General features: G+C 38.8%; 1 protein-coding gene across 2 annotated transcripts; it reads left to right on the plus strand.

Annotated features, from left to right (window-relative positions):
* Nucleotides 1–1,486: 1,486 nt before the first annotated feature.
* On the plus strand, nt 1,487–22,989 carry rab11fip5a (RAB11 family interacting protein 5a (class I)). Of its 2 annotated transcripts, XM_057342236.1 has the most exons (6): nt 1,487–2,430; nt 9,110–9,618; nt 10,025–10,748; nt 16,458–19,076; nt 19,895–20,024; nt 20,433–22,989. In XM_057342236.1, exons 1-6 carry the CDS (start codon nt 2,054–2,056, stop codon nt 20,688–20,690), a joined length of 4,617 nt encoding a protein of 1,538 aa, XP_057198219.1. In that variant the 5' UTR covers nt 1,487–2,053; the 3' UTR covers nt 20,691–22,989. The 2 variants fall into 2 exon arrangements, with proteins under 2 accessions (XP_057198219.1, XP_057198220.1); XM_057342237.1 differs by lacking the exon at nt 16,458–19,076 and having other exon boundaries at nt 1,523–2,430.
* The last annotated feature ends 307 nt before the right edge of the window (nt 22,990–23,296 follow it).

Consider the following 23,296-nt stretch of genomic DNA (forward strand, 5'->3'; position numbering starts at 1 on the left):
CAGGCTAAAGTCACACAATCTAATTAGAGCATCAAAGTTTGATATCAATCTACTTTCACTATGATTTCAATCTGTGACTCAGTCAAAATTAAAGATATCAAAATTATATTTTCACCAAATGTTCTTTACATTATGTAGAATTATTTTATGTTGAAAACAATAAATCACAACAAAAGACTTTAGCTGGGTTCTCACTGGCATTTTCAGGAATATCAGAAATATATTTCATAAGAAATTTATTTCAATAAATTTCCATTATCAAATAAGGGTCATACAAAAATTGCTGGTTGTAATTTAAATTGCCTTAAAAATGTAAACTCACTAAAGATACATTTTAGTGTATCTTGGGGATCTCTTATCATGCTGCTAATCTTAATTTTTCTTAATTTGACATTTTCTTTATATATAACATTTTCTGGTGTTATTTATTCAGTCGTGGTCCTCCTTATAACAGAAAGAAAACTTTATTGCATAAAATAAAGCAACTTTTGAAAATTAATTTTCACAACAGTCACATTTCTTTATACAATGTGAATAATAAAGTTTCACCTAAATGTTGGTGTTGAAAATATTTAATGCCCATGTCAACTACCCACAGTTATAGCATGCTAAGCACGTCTAACCATGGCAGAAGACACTGTAAAAAAACATTGGTTAAGCTTTAAAAAGTTAAGTTTAAGTTCAATTTAAACTTAAAAATATAAGCCAACTCAACAAGAAATTCGAGTTAACTAATATTTTTAAGTTGAATTAATTCACCTTTTTAAAGCAACCAGTGAACTTATTTATGAGTTGAACCAACAAAAAACAACAAATATTTTTTACAGTGAGTGAGGTACTTTTCAGAGACACAGTAAAGGCTTTACCCATCATGCTATCAAGTGCTGTAGGCTATGGCTCTATACGGGCCTTCTTCATAGGCAACTGGCCTATATATATATATATATATATATATATATATATATATATATATATTAGGGCTGTCAAAAGATTAATCGCGATTAATCGCATCCAGAATAAAAGTTTGTGTTTACATAACATATGTATATGTACTGTGCATATTAATTTTGTATTTATAAATACAAACACATACACAAGTATACATATTTAGGAAATATTTACATGTATTTATTTATATTTACCAATAATTGAAATTATATATAAATGTTTATTAATATTTAGATTTTTCTTAAATATATGCATGGATGTGTATGTGTTAATAAATACAAAATTATTATGCACAGTAAACAGATAAATATTATGTAAACACAAACTTTTATTCTGGATGCGATTAATCTTTTGACAGCCCTAATATATATATATATATATATATGATAAAAATATTCAAGTCTTTAACCAGTTTTGACAGACCCTCATGGTTCGGTATTTGCTTTCACATAAATCATTTAAGGAGCCACGCCCAGATTCTTAGCTTACTTGGGGTGTACATTTTTTGACTATGTAACAGTAAATACAATAGTCCATGGAATGGTAGGTGATTAAAAATCTGCCATGTCACAACATCTGCCCGTTAAAGGATCGAGCATCACTGCAATATTATGTCATCATAAGGCAGTATTCATGCAGGCAGTAGCTAAAAATGCATGTATAAGTGTAACCTTTATTGTTAACGCTCAGACTACGATTGTTTATTGATATGATATAATGTTGTGATGTTTTTAAATCGGAAGTAACGTGTATATTGGATCAAGACAGATGCTGTACGCTGTAGTCCGGGTACCGGGGGCTAGTCACTTCCTTGTCCTGCGGAGAGGATAAAGCAGTGACGTCGGCGGACTGGTCGGTGGCTACAGCGCCGCAGAGGGAAACCTGTCCGCCCGACCCGAAGAGAACGAAGAGACCACGTCGCGCCAGATATGTAATAGTGGGCGGCTCGCGCACAGAATCGTAAAATGTTTAGCCGTGAAGCTCGAGGGTAGGTAGGCTGGCTGGCGGTTTGACGCCGCGCTCTACCGGGAGATCACGCGGATTTGACCGACTCGTTACCGGCTGACTCTCTGTCTATGTGTCGGTGTGCAGCGCACCGGTGGCGATGTCCTTGATGAAGAGCGACGAGGAGCAGCTATGGATGCCGACACACGTGCAGGTAACCGTGTTACGGGCCCGAGGGCTGCGCGCGAAGGGCAAACACGGTACCAGCGATGTGTACACCATCATCCAGCTGGGCAAAGAGAAATACTCCACGTGCGTGATGGAGAAGACTACGGATCCGGAATGGGGTGAGGAATGCTCGTTCGAGCTGCAGCCGGGGATACTGGAGGAGGGAGGGCGAGACGCATACCCACCCGGTAGTGCAGACTTGACCCTCACCGTTATGCACCGAGCGCTTATAGGACTGGATGTGTTCCTGGGCCAGGCTGTAATACCGCTGGATAAAGCCTTCCAGGAACAGATATGCAAGAAAAGCCAGTATGTTTGTCTTTTTGTTTCACTACTGTTTGTGTTTGAATACCATGCCTTCAGCGGTTGTTTATTGCATGATGCACAAGTCAGTTAGGGAGTAATATTTTAGCAAACTAAAAGGAATGAGGATTTATATGTGCAATTGGTGTCTTCCTCAGAGTGCTGCAATGTGTTCCTCTGCAGTCACGCCCTCTTAAAGTGGGCCTGGTCTGAAGGAAGAGTGGGATTTTCGTCAGACACTGTTTAGACAGTCTGTGATTTTGTCTGGTTCAGGTGAAATTTAGTTAGGATGACAGCTCAATGCACAAGCTGAAGCGTGCCCTGGGTCATGTTCGGTCTGTCTGGTGGATTTGTGTTTCTTGACCTGTAATGTCCCTTCCTACACTCCATAACAAACCAGTATATTACAAACAAGGTTTATTTTACGTCTTAAAGGGCTAGTTCACAGAAGTGTAAAGAGTACCTGAAAACCATACTTAAGTAAAAGTACAGATACCTTGCAGCGAAAATTACTCCATTACAAGTCACCAATTCCAAAAAGACTTCAGTAAAAGTCTTCGACCCGGTTTCACAGACAAGGCTTAAGGCTAGTCCCAGACTAAAAGGAATTTTGAGCTGTCTTAACTGAAAATATCTTGCTCTGACATATCTTAAAATATGTCAGTGCCATTGTTTTGTCTCAACATGCACATCGGTAATGTTGTTTCTAAGGCATTTTAATAAAAGCGACTCAAATAGCCTAAATTAACTAAGGCATAGTCCAGATTTAGGCTAAGCCTTGTCTGTGAAACCGGGCCATAGAGTATCTGATTTTAACAGTACTCGAGTATTTTACTCGTACTTAATGTAGGCCCAAAGAAGCACTAGTCCTCAACATTTAAGAGACATGGCAGTGAAAAGCAAGAAACAGTTGATTCGTGAGGAGAGCAATCACATTTATTTTCTTAAATCATAATAAGACTGAACAAATCATGGTCGACACCATAACCTACCTCTATTACAAACACCCAAGTCTCATTTCCCTTACAAAAATTAACCATGTTTTTTTTTGTGATACCAGTGTAGTAACCATGTTTTTTTGGTGCATTGATTACTTAATATTTTGTAATAACCATTGTTTTACTAAAGTAACCATGGTTTTTTGTTTTAACTGTAGTAAAACCATGGTAAATTTTCTTATTAAGCTCAAGTGCTCATAAGTAAACCAAACTCCTTCAAAAAGGTATCTTCAATATAACGGATAAATAAAATAATGTTAAGTAAAATGAAAAAGTCAAAGCCTTTTTGCACTGGACATGCTGGTTTTGGCCTCATCGCCAGCTGCAGTCATGTCCCCGTTTCACATATAAACCACCAGCGATTGACAACTACCTGATACTGCACTCGTATTCACATAAAGAAGCCATGTTGAAAAGTTTTAGTAAGTAAGGGCAAAATCCACAAGATTATAGTACCTTCAATGCCCTATAAATGGCCATTTTAATTCTTCTGTAGCAAAAATAAACTGCTGCTAAAAAAGTTAGGTGCCATGCAAAATGTAATGTGTAATTGCATTAGTCATTACAAATGTAGTGGAGTAAAGAGTACATATACTTGTTCAAAAATGTAGTCAAGTAGAGAGTAAATGTTGCTAATATCTTTAATACTCAGTACAACTACAAAGTAGCCAAAAATATACTTAAGTAAAGTAACTAAATACATTTAATCAAATACTTTACACCACTGCTAGTTCACCCAAAATCTTTTTACGTCTTAAAGGGTTAGTTCAACAAAAAATCTGTAAAACCTTAATATGACTGTTTCTTCTGTGAAACAGAAAGAAGAGATTTTGAGAAATGTCTTTGTGGTTTTGTCCATATAACGAAAGGCAATGGGAGCCAAAGTTTGTTGTGTAGGAGCAAGGTTTGAAATGAAATGATAGTGAGTAAATTATGCAATGTTTTTATTTTTTGGGTGAACTATTCTTTTACCAAAGTCGCCTAAATGTAATTTGAAAATGGTAGAATACTTAAAGGAGTAGTTCACCCAAACATGTAAATGTAAAATCTTTTTCTCACTGTCATGTCAAAAGAAGATATTTTGAAGAACGTTAGTGGGCAGACACCTTCGGCCCCCATTGACGTCCATTGCATGGACACAAAACCACTGAGACATTTCTCAGAATATCTTCTTTTGTGTTCCACATAATAAAGAGTCATATACAGGTTTTAAATGACATGAGGGCAAATAATGATTATTTTTGAGTGAACTTTCCCTGTGAAAATATGGTGACTGCTGTGTTTTTATACAAATGGGCATTTAGGCCTTAAAATACTTATCAAGCAGTAAGGTAAATATGGGTAAAGTACAGCACACTATTTAATTTATGAGTGGCAAAACATGCTTTACTCTAAATCCCACTAATTATAACTCTGTGAAAAATACTAAAGCAAGTGTATCTTCTAGTTAAAGGAGAGGTTTCTTTCTACTTTTACACAAAAGTAATATAAATCTTAGGGGTCCACAGAATGTGTCTGTGAAGTTTCACCTCAAAATACACCGCAGATCTTTTATTATACCATGCCCTAATTGCCCAGTTTTGCATGTGAGGAGAAACGCGCTGTTTTGGTGTGTCTCTCTTTAAGTGCAAATGAGCTGCTGGTCTCCACCCTCTTTTCAACAGATAACGCAGCCAGGGGCAGGCTGTGAGCCTGTGCTCCCATCGACAAAAGAAGGGTCACATAAAGCGAATGAGAAACGCTGTTTCCGTCTTTAAACACCAAACACATTGTTTTCTATAAGCGAACATACTCCTAACAAAGGCGTCATGTTTTCTACATGCGAAATTACACACGACAAACAGGTCGTGTTTACAGACCATACATACACACTGCTTTCTATAAGTGAAAGTACCCATGACAGACCCATCGCGTGTTTACAGACCATACACACTGCTTTCTATAAGTGAAGATACTCAAGACAAACGCATCGCGTTTTCTCTAAGTGAAAGTAACGTTACACAGGACAATCCCGTTGCGTGTTTACAAGCCATACACATTGCTTTTTGCGTGAATGGACAAACGTTTCACAATGACGTTTTACCTACTTTTAAGTTGCCACAGGTCCCTGAGGTCTTACTTAAAAAAAAACGGTACTTACAATGTCTTTATTTGTAGCTTTGCCTAGTTCAGTCTGGTGGATTTCCATTGAAAACAAAATAAATCCATTGCTCTCCTGTGAGGCTGGGAACAGTGTTCTGTGCTGCTCTGTGCAGCCAACAACAGAACACTTAGAATGCTTTGCTTACTTTTGCCATGGTGTCGGAACTAATTCACATATGTCGCTTGCGAAAACAAAAATGGCGGCAGCGCCATGGGTGGACACATTCAGAAATGGGGGCGGTAATATTATAATAAGAACAACTACCTACGTCAGAAAGCGAGCGAAATCTGAACGGCTCGTTTTCTCACAGGCTTGCAGAGATAGGCTCACGTAAACAAAGTTACTGGATTGTCATTTTTCACGTTTTCTGAGTTGGTAGATGCACCAGACACCCGATTATAGCACTTAAACATTGAAAAAGTCAGATTTTCATGAAATGTCCACTTTAACAGGACATATTCACACTTCACTTACTGATTTTGATTGATACTCCACAGCACATTAATTAAAAAACATTTAATCCTGTATCAAAAGAGTAGATTTGTCATTCACTTTAGCATTCAAATGAATAAAAAATGGCAGGTTAAGAGTCTTAAGAAGATTCATATAAAATGTTTCTGTTAAAGTGATAGTTCACCCAAAAATAAAAATTCTGTCATCATTTACTCACCACCATACAGGTTTGAAATGACAAGAGGGTGAATAAATGACAGAATTAAAATTTTTGGGTGAACTATCACTTTAATATCTTCATCTGAGTCAGAGTATTTGCATGAGTTATTATGCATGGGTGAGGCTCTAACACCATATGTGATCAACAGCTCTTAGAATTATTTACAGTGTACGCCCCACTTCCTGCACTAAACCAGTACATAGGTTTGTTACTTGTATTATTTGGCATGATAAACAGTTTTTGGCCAAGCTCTTTTTACAGAAATTAAAACAGATTTCCGTAACCATATGTGCTTGCTAATATCGCTTGATAACAAAATTGTTTGTGCACAATCTTTGCCAACTTTTGTTTCGGGCAAACTCTGATTTAAACAGTTAATAAAGTTCTCGGCACTCCTCGTTAGGCTTTTGTGTTTTGCTGAGTATGGTGCTCACTTCTGGGTAACTGGTGATTTCCAGATTGCGTGTTGGTATGTCCCCTTGTTTGTGTAGGTGGGGTGTGTAGGTTCAGATGATTCAGATGAATACTGTGAGTTGGTGTGTGGGTTGGCAAATTACCATGGCATGATATAGCCATCACATGCTCCTATCACTGCACTTGACTGTTGAAACATTTGTTTGATCTAAGCATCAGAAAACCAAAAGCTGTGTTTCCTCCTGCACTACTGAACATCCAGTTGTGAAAGTTAAAGTTCCACTGGATGCTGAGTAATACAGATGCACATATGACCACACTGAGCAAAGCGCTGCTGCTCACCTCAGATAAGGAGGTGAAATTAATGTAGTGCAGAGTTTGTGTTATTTATATCAAGACTGGAACCAGTGGGTGTTTTTGGCTCATTGGTTTTGTGTTGTTACCATAAAACGGGCTAGAAGGAAAACAAAGCAGTGGGGCTGTGGCTAAAAGGACTTGCTGAATAATTGCTTTTGAAGTTAAAGCTTATCAAAGACACAGTTCAAATCTGTGCCTCAACCACACAGGGTACTTTACCTGCATACAACATATCAAGCAGCCAATGACGTTTGACTACATATGTAAACAGAATAGTCAGTTGGTCAAGTTCAAATAAAATACGTACAAATGAAAAAATATGGACTTGAATAATAATTCAATTCTGTCATAATTTACCTCATAATCCATATTTTCATAATCCTGCCATATCACCCTCATGATGTTTAAAACTTGTCTATGACTCTTTATTCTGTGATATATAAAAGAAGATATTTTGAGAAATGTCAGTGGTTTTGTGTCCATACAGTGGAAATCAATAGTGGCTGGTGTTTGGTTACTATGGTTCTTTAAAATATCTTTTGTGTTCTACAGAATAATGAAAGCTTTACAAGTTTGTATTGACGATGATGAGAAAATGATGAAAAATATATTAACTCCTTTCAAATGAAGTGATGCGCTTGATTATACAGAATACCATAAAACAAAACATAATTGAGTTTTGAGGTGATGATGAGGAATTGGAGGATCATGTGACTTCGCCTTGATATAAAGTGTACATTATCTCTGTGTTTGAAGTGTCAGAGGTCTAGAGATGTTTATGACCTGGAAGTCGAATGCTTGATTTCTTAGAGTGATTATGACTATGCTGGTTGAGATCACATATTTTGTGTAAATATTTCTGTATGCTTGATTCACTGATAGCTTTGTTTAATCTGCTTTAGAATCAGAATGTGTGGTTTATTTTGACCCAGCATAACACTCCATTTCATTCCATGTGTGTCTGTGTGCGTGTGCCAACTTGTTTTATATATAGATACTATAGAAAAGTATGCATCACCTTAAACTAATGACAGCAGTTTTATTATTTAAATGTGTTGCCACAATAGCAACATGACAATGCATGTAAGAGCTATGCCAAATACTGGGTTTATTAGTAAATGTGCTAATTTACTATAACTAATGGGATACATTATGTTTGGGTGGGTCTGTTGCTCGTCTTTTCATCTGTTAATTGTTTTTTTTAATGTGTTGTCAAAGGGCTGTTTAAATAGTGTCATTTCTAATATAAATATTGCATTGTGTGATTTGATATGTCTAGTTGATTGATCCAACAATACAGACAAAACATATCAATTGCTGGAAGGCTTCTGTGAGGCTTAGGGCATAGAAAATATCTTTAGCTCAGTATAGAAGCCATAGAATGCAATGGAAAATCCCCACCAATAGAGAAAATGTGTGCGCGTAATTGTGTGATGTCGTGTGGACTAGTAAAGAAATAATGCTGATGGAACAAATCTGACCTCCTTGTCTCAGCTCTGTCCTTGTCAGCATTAGCGTCTGTGTACATGTGTGTATTTGAAAAAACTGAGTATGTGGTATTTCAACATTGCATTTACATTTCAAGTTGATGTGTTGGTGTTTGTTGGAGGAAGACAGAAATGTATGTTTGACCACGAGGGGGACACTTGAAGGACCATGAAGCATCAGATCAATAAATGAAGCATTCATGAACCGTCAGTAGACTGACCAGAATTCCACAATTGCCTGTTTTGAGCCCTACCTTCTCTTTAAATGAAACTAAGTTGTTAAATGTGTCACAATAACTGTATAATCTTTATTCAACTCTTAGTTGGTATATGTTCTTTTGCCATTTTATACTAGCAAAATATATGAACGTATAATTGATTTAGTTTTTTACTGATAAAGGCAAAAAGTATTTTTACTGATATTTCTGATTACACAGAAGGAATGTACAAACAAAAAATGATAATAAAGGCCAGCAATACCTATTAGCATCCATACCGGTAATGACTTCTAGTTTAGTTGTTAGACCATGCATAAACTGTTTTGTTTTATTCATGTTTTTGAATACATTATGCTCTTATTAACTAGTTTTTCTCTACTCATTATTGTTCACAGGTGGTACCGGCTGCATTCTAAAACTGGAAAAAAAGAAAAGGAACGTGGCGAGCTTCAGTTAACCGTGCAGTTCACTCGCCACAATCTCACGGCCAGTATGTATGACCTGTCCATGAAAGACAAACCTCGATCTGCTTTTGACAAACTCAGAGAACGCATGCGTGTTAAAAAGCGCACAAGCGAAGAAGATTCCTCTTCTGCCATCGTCGCCGGAGGATACGGATCGGTGGTACGCATGCGGGCGCGGTTGCCGAGTGACGGGGGTGGTGAGGAAGAGTACGAAGATGACGAAGGTGGGGAGGCCAGGAGGAGTAAGATGAGAAGTTTCTTCCTGCGTGGGAAGTTGAGAAAGTCCTCAGACACGCGATCTAGTACGTCGCTGGGCTCCGAGAGCAGCGAGTCGTCTTCTCGGGGTGGCAGCCTCAGCCCGACAGCAGGCATCAGCGTTGTGGTCTCAGATCTGTCCAACTCTCCGAGTAACAGCAGCAACCTGACCGCAGACAGTCCAGGTGTGCACATGGTTTTGATCGCATTTTGGACAAAATTTGAATGAAACATTACCTCACTTTCTAATTCTTACATAATTCAAGTGTTAACATATGTTTAACATTCAAATGACAAACACAAAATGCTGTGCTATTTATGTGCTTTTAATTGTTTCAATCTGGTTTTGTTTAAGACCCCACTTTTGATTGATTGAAAGATAGACAGTCAATTTTGAATTTTTGATTGGCAGCTGAAGGGCCAATTAAATTGTAGGGGTCGCGGAGCATGCCACAGACCACACATCTGGACACGCCGTTGCCCTCTCACACACATTTGTTGTGTGAGAGGGCAACGGCGTGTCCAGATGTGTGGACTACAACTATTGTTGTTTGTTACGTCATACTTTTAAGAAATTGCTTTCTTTTCCAGATCACACAGTGGCTCCCTCACCACAGGTTTCTCCTGTCAGACATGTGTATGCTCATGAGATTGACTTCAGCCTACCAGTGCACAATTCCGAGAACAACACCCCGATTCTGCTTCCTTCGGTGTGCGTCAATGGGAATCCAGTGGAAACGTCCCCTCTTACTCACCACCCACCATCCTTCATACTACAGCAACCTCAACCAGAGTCAACCAAACCACAGGCAACGAAGCTGCCAGATGAACCCCAGACGACTCGATCAACAGAGCCAAAATCCCAAACCAGTGCAGAGAACAAGCTGTCCAAGTCCGAGTCAAAACCAAGGCCCGAGCCCCTGCTTCCAGCTCTTGGGTTGATTCAGAAGGGCTCTTCTCACTCCCTCTCCCTGCAAAACCTCTCTCGCCGCAGGGAAGAAAAGCGAAGCGGTGGACCTGTGGATGGACGTCGCTGGTCTTTTGATAAACCCGGCGAGGAGGAGAAAGCTGCTATTGTAGCAGCACTAGAGTGTGCTGGGAGAGTTACAGATGAGTGTGTGATGGAAACAGTCATACCTGTTGGAGAGACAGAGACTCTGAGTAAGAAGAGGCGGGGCCTGTTCTCACATGGGAAAGGTGAGTCTGCCGGCAAAGGACCAATCACGGGCAAAGAGGAAGCAGAACATGCTCAACAACTTGTCGAAGTCAAACACAAAGGATGGTTCGGCTCCAAGGACTCGCACAGTAAACCCAGGTAAAAACAAATCTGTGTATTTGACTGTTTTTATGTTCGAAATAGAGGCAGAAGTGATTTATTTGTGTGTCTTTCGTGGTTCTTTAAGTGTGAGCAACGTGAGCTTGTACAATAGATTTAGTTTCAGCATCTGCATTGCAGAAAGAGGCGCTGCCTGGAAACCTGAACTCATGGGTTATGTTATGTCTTCTCTTCCGTTAACTAATACTCCATTTCTTTCACTCTCTTTCTCTCTCTCACTGATGTTCTGCCTTAAGCTTAAGATTTGATTTCTCCTTGTTAATCAGCAAGTGTTATTTTTAGGTATGGCAGACAGATGGATCTGAGTGTGTGTGGGAGTGTTTGTCTTAACCATGAATGGGAGGAGTCTTTTAATTTAGTTCTGTCACTGACCTAAACCAGTATCCCTGGATTCTTGTTTCTGTTGTAGGTGTGTATGCCGTTCATTGTTTGGTAAATATTTTCTTTTTTCGTGGTGTTGTGTGCGTCACCGAAATCACACTCTTGATTGAGTTTTTTCAGAGCCTTGGTTAGGGTTTTTGAAAAGCATCAAGAAGTCAACAGAAATGTGCACACACATTGTCGTAGACAGACAGATTTACACGCATAGACCTCAAAGAGCGTGTAATCTATGCTGATCAAGTTAACGATTACCCGTGAAATGGGCCTTAATGGATTAAAGCGCTATTCAAACAGGATTTGTTTTCAAAATGCAGCTTAACTTTATTATTAATACAGGACAGCTGGCAGTTCATGTGCTGATTTAGACAGGAATGAGATCTCTACTTTGTTAATAGGAGTGTCTTTAACCTGAATAAAAGAATGAGCTGATAAGCTATGGATGCATGAATATAATAAACTGTATCATTTTAAACATTTTGGAATTTAGGAATTGGTTAAGGTGGGTTGTGCTATTATTTTTGAATTCTTGATAATTGAATAATAATTATGTTTTCCTCAATGAATCAATTCAAAAATCAATTAAGGTGCAATCTTGTGTTATAAATGGTTCCTGAAGCTCAATTGACAGAGCATTCCTTTAAGAGCGCAAAAAGATCATGGGTTCAATTTCCAGGAAACACACACACTAATTAAATGTATAGCTTCAGCTTGAATGCACTGCAAGTCGCTTCAGAGAAACATGTAAATACAAATAAATCCACAGCACACTTGTTTCTTTACAGCGGTGCACTTTCACACCTCCCTAAAAGCCCAGAGGCTGTGGCATGATTAGTCAGATATGCTGAATGTTCTTTACCAAAATAAACATACAGCCACGGAAACAATAAGAGACCATTTTAAATTTTCATTTCAAATCAGCATTTCTGGATGTATTGTGGAAATTCCAGTCTAGTCGTTGTTGAATTTCATTCAAATCAAACCTCAGGAGTGACATAAAGTCGTCCAACAGCAATGTGAAATACTGACAGCATGACTAGAGGTTATCACAAAAAATCATTTTTAACCTTTCCCAAATACATGTACAAATATTGCTGTTGTATTGCTTAAAAGTGAATATGAACTTATTTTCTTAGCAGTATTTGAGGTCTGAAAAAAAGCATATTTTCTGAAAAAAGCAAGTTTTCATTTTCTTCATATACAGGTGATGGTCATGTAATTAGAATATCATCAAAAAGTTGATTTATTTCACTAATTCCATTGAAAAAGTGAAACTTGTATATTATATTCATTCATTACAAACAGACTGATATATTTCACATGTTTATTTCTTTTAATTTGATGATTATAACTGACAACTAATGAAAATCCCAAATTCAGTATCTCAGAAAAGTAGACTATTACTTAAGACCAATACAAAGAAAGGATTTTTAGAAATCTTGGCCAACTGAAAAGTATGAAAATGAAAAGTATGAGCATGTACAGCACTCAATACTTAGTTGGGGCTCCTTTTGCCTGAATTACTGCAGCAATGCGGCGTGGCATGGAGTAGATCAGTCTGTGGCACTGCTCAGGTGTTATGAGAGCCCAGGTTGCTCTGACAGTGGCCTTCAGCTCTTCTGCATTGTTGGGTCTGGCATATCGCATCTTCCTCTTCACAATACCCCATAGATTTTCTGTGGGGTTAAGGTCAGGCGAGTTTGCTGGTCCTTAAACCAGGTACTGGCACTGTGTGCAGGTGCCAAGTCCTGTTGGAAAATTAAATCTGCATCTCCATAAAGTTGGTCAGCAGCAGGAAGCATCAGAAGCGTCTCGCCTGGGCGAAAGACAAAAAGGACTGGACTGCTGCTGAGTGGTCCAAAGTTATGTTCTCTGATGAAAGTAAATTTTTCCTTTGGAAATCAGGGTCACAGAGTCTGGAAGAATCCACGTTGCTTGAGGTCCAGTGTAAAGTTTCCACAGTCAGTGATGGTTTGGGGTGCCATGTCATCTGCTGGTGTTGGTCCACTGTGTTTTCTGAGGTCCAAGGTCAACGCAGCCGTATACCAGGAAGTTTTAGAGCACTTCATGCTTCCTGCTGCTGACCAACTTTATGGAGATGCAGATTTCATTTTCCAACAGGACTTGGCACCTGCACACAGTGCCAAAGCTACCAGTACCTGGTTTAAGGACCATGGTATCCCTGTTCTTAATTGGCCAGCAAACTCGCCTGACCTTAACCCCATAGAAAATCTATGGGGTATTGTGAAGAGGAAGATGCGATATGCCAGACCCAACAATGCAGAAGAGCTGAAGGCCACTATCAGAGCAACCTGGGCTCTCATAACACCTGAGCAGTGCCACAGACTGATCCACTCCATGCCACGCCGCATTGCTGCAGTAATTCAGGCAAAAGGAGCCCCAACTAAGTATTGAGTGCTGTACATGCTCATACTTTTCATGTTCATACTTTTCAGTTGGCCAAAATTAATAAAAATCCTTTCTTTGTATTGGTCTTAAGTAATATTCTAATTTTCTGAGATACCGAATTTGGGATTTTCATTAGTTGTCAGTTATAATCATCAAATTAAAAGAAATAAACATTTGAAATATATCAGTCTGTGTGTAATGAATGAATATAATATACAAGTTTCACTTTTTGAATGGAATTAGTGAAATAAATCAACTTTTTGATGATATTCTAATTATATGACCAGCACCTGTAAATGCAAATAATTTTGTTAGAAATGTTGTTAGTAGTTCACAGAATGAAACAAAAATAAAGAATTTACCTAAACACGTACCTATAAATAGTAAATTTTAAAATCAGAAAAACGGTCTCTGAAATGGTCTCTTAATTGTTTCCCCAGCTGTATGTTTAGGAGTTTTTAGTAGTTTGTGTAAGTTGTTTTCAATGGCAGTGAACAACATTTTAGAATTAAATTATTTTAATGTAATTAATTTTTATATTTATTAAAACATATGCATTCATACTTTATTTGTTTAGGGTTAGGTTTTTTTAAATTTAATTTAATAAATACCTATTTTTCCAAAGTCAATGAGTGAGAGTTAAATAATCATGTCAGCATTGACCAAAAATAATCAACCAACAACCAATGGCATTGAATAGTGTAAATTGAATGGAGCAAATAATTTTTTTTAATTAATTTTTGGGTGAACTATTCCTTAAAGTTTAAACCACCAATTGATTTTACCCAGAAGGTCCATGATAATTGTGCAACAGGCAGCATTTCGACCTCACGGAGGTAGATTTACAGAAGCCCCCAAAGTGAGCCAAAAACAGTAGGTAGGTGCTTATTTTTAAACTGGGGCTGTAAAAAAGAAATACAAACTTGTTTGATTTACCTCATCGGGGAAAACTCCCGTCTGAATACGGCTAATGACATTTTAGATGAATACAGATTAAAAACAAATTTCTTTTTTAAAATCACCGTTTACAAAGCAATTTAGCTCGCAACTATTGTTAATCTTTGTCTAGGCAATGGCTTCTAACATGTTTTTTACGATTTCATAGAAATTTCATTGAAGTTCACTTACTGGAACAAGTCAAATACCCCAACCAATCAAATGCTTTCCTATGTTTTAATGGCTTGGGGCAAAAATGATTAAGTTTATGTTTGTACTTGTGGGCGGGCATAGGCTTGAGGTTTTTTCTCTCTCTCTTTTTATTTTTCCTCTCACCTCCCCCTCTGTTATGGTTGGGTGATTGTTATAGCCTTTTCAGACTCAGCAGTTCAGCGTGTCTCCCTCGGTGTAGAAATGTTTTCCTAATGTCTACCATAACGTAAGGTAGTACTGCATGTAAATTTTGTAATTGTGTTGGATACAACAACAGATGTAATTAATAGTAGTACACTGACTGAATGGTTGTCAAATGACTAATTTTCAGACTGCTACAATTGACCCTTCGCAAAACCCCGCCCCCCCCCCATCATTACTGTTGCTATGTCCGACAAGCTTTCGGTATCAGCCATGCCCTCCCAGCATAAATGTGTGCACTCCCTGGAGAAATGGTGAAGAATTTCTGGAAAAATGACATAATGATTTCTGACAGAAAGGATTTGAGATAACTAACAATAATTATACCTATATTTGCGTCCACACCAGCAAACAACAACTTTACATGAATTCTAAATTCACACGATGCAGAAGGCTACTAACATTACTGTCACACAAATGGATGTATAGATAACCTAAATGTGGTGTATTAAGTTTTAATATTTACTCTGAAATTTGTAGTAATGACAATTTTAGAGAGAGAGTAACTTCGGGCAGAGTTTTGGTCGGCCGTGATCCTTCTTTGTGAAAACGAAAGTAAACTTTTAAATATTAGTTCAGTACAGAAAAGAATAACAGTCCGTCAGTGTCTTGATCCTCATATGTGTTAAATACAACAAACACAGTACAACTGTTGCTTTACGACTTCATTGCTGAATACGTCTTTCCTTCAAAATGTCACTGCAAATGCTGCTCTCTGAAGGCTGAAGGTGCGCTCATCACATCACAGGGACGCAAAGTATATCTTGCTAGCTTGTTCATACATGTAATATGTACTGTAATATGTCAATATTATATCAGCCTTTAAACACCTCTTCCCGAACGCTTCCATCTGTAATTCGTACATTAATGATTCCAACAATATCGTGTCTTGTATCTGTATTGGTGTAGTTGTGATGTGAACTCCGCTATTCTCCTTCATTTAGAAGTAGGGTAAGTTATAACGTTTATCGTTATAGTGTGAATGTCCATTAAAGCTTGGTATATATCTCTCTGTTTACTATTACAATCATTAAAAATATATTTTTTCATATTAATCACCAAAGCTCTACTACGCCAACTTGTCGGGACTGGTTTGTTTGTCGGACAAAATGGCAGTCAGTCACGGGGGCTGGATTGGTCAGATCGCCTGTCAATCAAACTGCTTGCGAAGGGTCAATTGGAACTGCATTATGGCCTCTGGATACATACCACAAAGTTTTGCATAGGATGCAAATTGACTTCCTTTATATGAGTAGTACATTATTTCGAATACAACAGCAGTCGTTCTTTGGAGCACACACACACATCTATTCAGTAGCCTGTATTTAGAGGTTTACTATTAAAACAGTGTTGTTGGTTTTTTAACAGAGCATTTTGCACAATTAGTTTTTGTATACAATTATGTGCGACATTACACAGTCCTGCCTAAGGCATTTTGCATTTTAAATGGTGAAGGTCACTGGTCATTGCTTTTGCTTTTCTTACATTATTAGGTCCTAATGGAGGCTACAGTCACTAATAGTGTGCACCGTATATACTTTCCTTTCACAGTTCACTGGTGTCTTCCAAGTCAGATTCCAGTAGCAGCGTGATCTGTCCCATTGACCCTTCACAGAACATGGCTGACAAACACGCTAATCCCTTCACTTCACCCCCACCTCTATTTGATGCCAATCCCTTTTTCCCACTTGCACAGCCGAATCCTTTCTTCCAAGAGTTTCCCTCTGATGCTTCTTTAACCCCCTCACTCTCTAGCTCAGCTCACTATCAATCTGAGCCAGCTTCCTCCTGGTCTGGTGGTAATCCTACCCCAGATTTGCTAAGGATTGGCAACAGCAAAGGACCTTCAGGGATATCCCAAATAGATGGCTTAATTGATGCATCTATTTCTCACTTCGAGGATGAAGCTGACTTTGGAATATTTGCTGAGGACAGACTCAAGTCTTCAGAGAAAGGGAAAGAAACAGAGAATATGGTTACAACCCCAACTGTCCTTGTGAAACCAAAGAATGAAGAGCCCTTAGGTGGTTTGGATAGTTTAACTGATACAAATGATCTAACCTATTTAGAGAAAACTGCTTCAGCAGGTACTACAACTGGAGAGATGTCTAAGGAAACTTCTGCTAACACACCTCAGGTTTCAGGAAGTGATGGTAATTCGAACAAGTCTGACCTCACTAATCCTGATCCGTTTGGTTTCCCAGAATTTAACCCCAATTTATCTGAAATAATTTTACCTGAGAATTCAAGTTTAGAATTTTCTGCACTGAACGCACTTGCATGCCCTTATCCTGCGCTGTCAAATGTCCAAAATAATGAAGTCGGTGGTGATACCATGACTCCCAAAGACCGGCCTGAGATGTGCCTGACCTCTCAATATGCAAAACCATCTTTCACACAGCCTTCACTATTAGATGACATTTTTAATACCGAACTCATCACTATTGAATTATCAGATGATGCTCATGTGAGTCCTGAAGCAACAGAGTTTGCTAAGGATGTGGAATCTGTAAAAATTAACGAGGATCCTGTGCCATGCTGTAGAAACTCAGATGATGCCCTGGAACCATCCAGCGAGACATCTGATTCCCAAGGAAGAGAATTAGACAACCTGTCCATTGAGCCTGGTCATTTTCCACACTGTGACTTCACGTCAAGTATAAAACAATCAGATGAAGGAGTTTTGGATTCAGATGCCTCACTCGTTGAATCATCTGAGACTTCGGGATTCCACAGTCCATCAGCACCTAGTTCCCCAGTTGCAATACCACTGGACAATGAAGACAATTTAGGAGCAGGTATGGACACAAAGTTCCAAAATGAATCAGAAGATGGTCTTTCAGATAGTGCCAATACTAGTGATCTCTTTTCTGAGATAAAATTCCCTGTTCCTGATAACCTCAATGACATCTCTTTCTCATTTTTAAACACTGTGTCTAATGAAGTGCATGTGGATGAACAGAAAGTCTGTGAATTTCCAAACAACCCCTCTAAGAATGATCTAATAGGCATTGTACTCTCCAGCACTGGCGAAGGGCAAGAAATCATACAGTCTGATGGGCAAACAATCCCTGCAGAACATCTCAATCCCACCACTGAAGTTAAAAGTGGGACAAATGAAGATTCATTGATTCTAAACTCTGCACTCTCACCTCCAAGTGTGATTGTGCACAGTATGTACAGAAGTGCAGATTCAGACCAGTACCTTACTTGCATATCTCAGCAGGATTCAATATCCCCCTCCTTAGAGCTTACTCAGGAACTGAAGCCCAAACATGATCAGTCTGGGGAAGACACTTTACTATTTGGGTCCTTGCCAGAACATATCACAGTCCCTGATGTCATGCCAAATGCTGTAGAAGAAATGGATTGTGTGCGAAATCAGGTTGTAGTAGAACATTTTAAACCTCAGGAAACTTTGCCAAAAAATGAGTGCCCTCAGGGAGACGTTCAACTGAATAATTGCAAACCTTCAGGGGACAGTCCTGAGTCTGACATACCAAAAGATATGATGCCAAAAATTAACATCTCAAAGGATCTAATAGCAGAACTTGAGGCTCAGCTTGCGCCGTTAAAAACTGAAACATGTCCTGTAGATAACTGTGAAACGAATCCATTTCAACCAAATCATTTCCACAGTGAGCAAACAGACAGATGTCCCAGTGAAACAGTTGGGTCTTTATTTAATTTTGCCCATGCGAATGTTTGTGTTTCAAATTGTGCATCAGAAGAAACCAAAAGCATCACTCAGGACCTGGTCATAACTGATTTATTTGCTCCCAATCAACTTGAAACACCCCAGTGTAATAGTCCCGTCACACACCCTAAATCTGCAGAGACTCATAATGTCCTGGAATCACAGAGTCTAACAAGGCAAATAACACATTCTGTGACACCTGACTTATTCCCTGTTAACTGGCCACTCCCATCAGCCTTTGAGCCACCAGCATTGGCTTCAGCGGATAACCATAGCCTCTGTTTCCCCTCTTCTGCATTTGACCCATTACCTATAGCTTCCTCAACACCACAAGTAGCGGTAGACACTAACGCGATGCCCCAGCAATTCCCCTTTCCCATAATTCCCTCTACCTCAGAGCAGTCATGGCCACATCCAGCACTTAATGATCCTTTTCTCCCGGAAAATTCACAGACAACCAATCATCAGAGCAGGTGAGGTTTCAAATGCTATTTTTCTGGGTGACATGGGAGGCTGAAGTCCTCAAGGTCATGATGGGTAGTTCGGGTCTGTTGTCGCCTGTCAAAAACACTGTCGGTTTTTGACATTTCTTAGGCGCACCTATCACCTCCGTTTCATTTTCAGAATCTTCTGAATGTGGGTTTTACAATCTGTAATTACTGAAACATCACAGCTTAATGCAACAAATAAATTTGATGTCGCTAAACATATGGACAGTGTCAACGTAAGTGATGTCATCAATGCATGTATTATTGCTACAAGACAGTTTCAGTAACAACAGAGTTCCTGTTTTAGCATAGATGGGGTGAGTCTGTGATGCGTTTCAAAATGTCATATCTAAAAATGGTGCTTTGGGGTTGTGCAAGGTCTGTGGTCCCGTGATCTGTGGTTCTCGGGACTCCTTCTTCTTCTTCTTCTTCATCTTCTCTATTGTGTTAATTTGTTTGGTGATGGTAGCATGTGTCTTGATTTCTCCATGGACAGCCACACACACACACACACACACACACACACACACATGCTCTTGTGGATCCCACAGTAGGGACTGGAGCCTCACTTCAATTAGCAGGTGTTAACCAAGTCAATAAGGAGTGTATGTGGTTAGGCCCACAGGAAGCTTGTGTTAACAAATTTTAGTTCTTGTGTCTTTGGGGCTTAGTTGTTTTCTCTGCATGTTTGTTGTCTCTGTTGACTGACACTGCACCTGTTATGGGGGGGGGGTGTTGGCTGCCTACTGAAGTAAACTTTATTATCTTCCTAAGATCGCCTTGTGTTGGTCTCTGTCTTCTAGTCCACATCCAGTAAAGCCATTGACACCCTCTGATGACAAAAGATCAGAGGGTCGCTCAGTACTGGAGAAGCTTAAATCCACCATCCACTCAGGACGAAGCCATCATTCAGACCAGGATGCTGACAAGAAGGTAAGACAAAAAGGTATTCCTTTCCCCTGCCATGGATGGAAATTACAGACAGATTAAAAAAAAAATGTCCATCATTTTTGAGACAGAAATTTCCTGAATTTTTGAGACAATGCTTCCTGCCATTGACATACATTTCTATCAATTTAGTTTTTCAGTGTTGTATTGTAGAGGGCGCTGTTACCAATCTTCTGAAAGGGTACAGAATACACAGATCCAAAAACAGCAAATATTGTTTTGCTTATTGTTCTGAAACCAACCTGTGTCTTTGTTGAATAGGTTGTAATTTTTAAAAAACCTACCCACATTCGAAAGGTGATAAAAATATTGATTTTTTTTCTGTTGTTAAAGCAGAGGCTCAAGTTGTTGCTGTTACAAGTTTTATTAACTTTTCTTCTTTCTCTATGTTAGCTGCTAGTGGAGGGAGGTGGATCATACTATCATTTGAACCACAGCGAGCTGGTCAACTTGTTGATCCAGAGAGATACAGAGCTCAAGCAGGAGCGAGAGGAGTACCAAAGGCGAGGAACGCTGCTGGAGAAGCGCGAGGTGGAGCTGAAGAAGATGAAAGTTACCATCAGAGATCTAGAGGACTACATTGACACGCTGCTTGTACGCATCATGGAACAGACCCCTACGCTGCTGCAGGTCAACCCAAGGAGGAAATGATACAACACATGCTCAGCTATGCCTCCACAAATCCTGGGCAGACTTCACAACCCTGCACTGCTACAGCATAGAGAGTTACAACTGGCGTTAGTTGATGTGTTTGAAAGAGATGGTGTAGGTTTGGCATGTCTGGGGTCCATAGAACACAGGTACACTTTCATAGATGGGTGGGATGATTTTTATGTGTCGGCAGATACTCACTTTAACCCAACAAATCATTAAAACATGATAGCCCAAGCTATGTACCAAAATCACCTGTAGGAAGGCATGTGTTGTGCCAGTCTTCTGAAGCTAGAGGGAATGCACGAAGACAAACATTGATTTATCTTTTTTATTTTCGATCACGTTTTGACATGCCGTTTTGCTTGAACAGAGAGAACAAGAGTGGCGAAGTTAGAGAGAGGAAGAATAGAACCTTAAAGCAAAGAAAGAGAGCAGAATAAGCCAGTTTGTAATCTGCTTGTGCCTCCCTAAATGTCTTCCGCACTTTACATAGGAGCAGAGGCTCACAATAACTGACCTTCTAGCTCCCGTTTGTGGGTCAGCGTCCTTCCTCTTCCTGCCCTCGCTTGAGCCAATGCACGCACATCGCTGCCAGTGCTTTCAGGTGTAATGAACAGGATATATACTGTATTCATTGCATATATGCCACTTGGACAAATGCCAAACGCTGCCTTATCATACAGTATCGCCTCCATTCTGTTGTTGCTGAAGTCATCACTTTAATTTGTTTGCACATCATATTGCAATACAAAGGCGATGGAGTGTTTAACTTTGCAGAGACTGTTAAGTAGAGGAAAGAACAAATGAAGTGTGCAGTTGCGATAACCATGAAATAGCAAACGCCCTAAATTAACGTTACAGTATTCTCAGTACAGCAGCGGCTCTGGCCAGTCAATGTTTCTGTAATTCTGTAAAGTTATTCTGGTGTTATTCTGATGTTGCCACTATCAGTGTTGCCACTGTCTGTGTACAATGTAGCATTCTGTGTAGATATGATATAGAGGCATATGTCACAGCACTTTTACAGTTGTTCTTTCTCAACCGCTTAGGAAGTGCACAGTGGAAAACACATGTACATGCACAGAATAGTAGTAATAATCCTCTAAACACAGTGTTCCAGTGGTACTAAACTTCTGATAGTCTCTGCTAGAAAGCTCAACATTTATCAACGATGTATTTCTATGAGAAGCACTTAAGGGTGTGCTCTGCCTTCCATTTAAAGTTGAGTTTGTCTCGGACTGTTGAATGATGGGAAGATTTATGAATGTTCATTTATTAAGGCTTAATTTAAAAGTTTACAAGAGTATGTTGTTTTAATTATGCAAATATTTATTGTTCTGTTTGTTTTAAAATAGCCTTTATTTTTGTGGCCTTTTTGTTTGTCACCTTTTGTGGTTTAAAGTTCTCTACGATCTGTTAATTGTTATTCGCTTATTTAGTTTTAAATGCAACCGTTCGTTATGCTGTACATGATGATTTCTTTCCGTTGTGCTTTGGCTTTCATTTCTAAGGTCAGTAGGAACACAGAAAACAATAGGCTTTTGCAGATTTGAAGAAATATATAGTTTTCTAGGGTTTAAACTGATGGAATGTGATATATTTGTGTAGGTTGCTACTGTGTCTAATGCCAGTTTATAGAAATACAAACACGCCTGCAGGAGGTATGTTCAAGTGCCCTTGGCTGAGTGTTATCATGGAATGTGTCGATGAGAATGAGTGTAGAAGAATATTTATATGCTTTTAATGGTGAAATTGATAATCAAAGCTACATTTTATGTAGTACAAACTCTGGAACTTGCAAATAAAACTTGTGTTTACTATATTATACACTTATTTATTTTTAGAGGTCTGAAGTTTTTCTTTTCTTGACATTTAAAACTAGATTTTTAAAAGAAAGAATAGAAAAGAATGACTTTAAAATTGTAAGAACGGTAGGCAGTTTCATGCAATTCTTGCAGTAGGTCTTCCTTTTTGATTGTACGTTTAAGTGGATTCCTGTTGATTCCTGTCACAATCAAAACCAGAACAGCTTAAGTTAACCTCAATGTTTAGTAGCATATATGCACCAAATGTTCTGTGGAACCATTTCTTTAAGGTGCAAAGAGTTCAAGTGCTTCTATGAGGTGCGGTTTGGGTGGATGTTCAGGGTGTACTTACACGAGTGTCCTCTGGGGGTTGTGATGTTTTCTTTTTCTGATGCCTCAAATCTGAGAGATGTTCAGTTGACTTTTGGTGTGTTAATAAGCATCTCTGCAAAGAAACTGTCTCTGTAGAATAAATAAACTTTTCACTTTGGGATGCATCTCAGTATGTTGTTATTTTACAGTGTGAGGAAGTTGCTAATCAGAATAATGCAAAATAACAGCATGTTCACACAATCCAATTCAAAATATTTCACTCGCATATTGCAATATAGTGAGCATATTTTAGATTCAGCTGTCAACGTGTCTAATGCTTAACCTAAACTGTAATGGATGCATAGTAAGAATTAGACATATTTAGCGATTTTTACTTTATATTTTAAAGAACGTTAGAAACCAAACAACATTGAACCCCATTGACTTTCACTGTTTGGCCAGAAACCAATGAGACATATCTCAAAA

The sequence above is a fragment of the Triplophysa rosa genome, linkage group LG9, assembly GCF_024868665.1.
Source record: "Triplophysa rosa linkage group LG9, Trosa_1v2, whole genome shotgun sequence".
NCBI classification, from domain to species: Eukaryota; Metazoa; Chordata; class Actinopteri; order Cypriniformes; family Nemacheilidae; genus Triplophysa; species Triplophysa rosa.

Bases quoted from the DNA above. Each gene is read 5' to 3' on its own strand.
- rab11fip5a (XM_057342236.1), top strand. From the start codon at position 2,054: ATGTCCTTGATGAAGAGCGACGAGGAGCAGCTATGGATGCCGACACAC. The intron at 10,749-16,457 runs GTAAAAACAAAT...TTCCTTTCACAG, and splicing joins GACTCGCACAGTAAACCCAG to TTCACTGGTGTCTTCCAAGT. The intron at 20,025-20,432 runs GTAAGACAAAAA...TCTCTATGTTAG, and splicing joins ACCAGGATGCTGACAAGAAG to CTGCTAGTGGAGGGAGGTGG.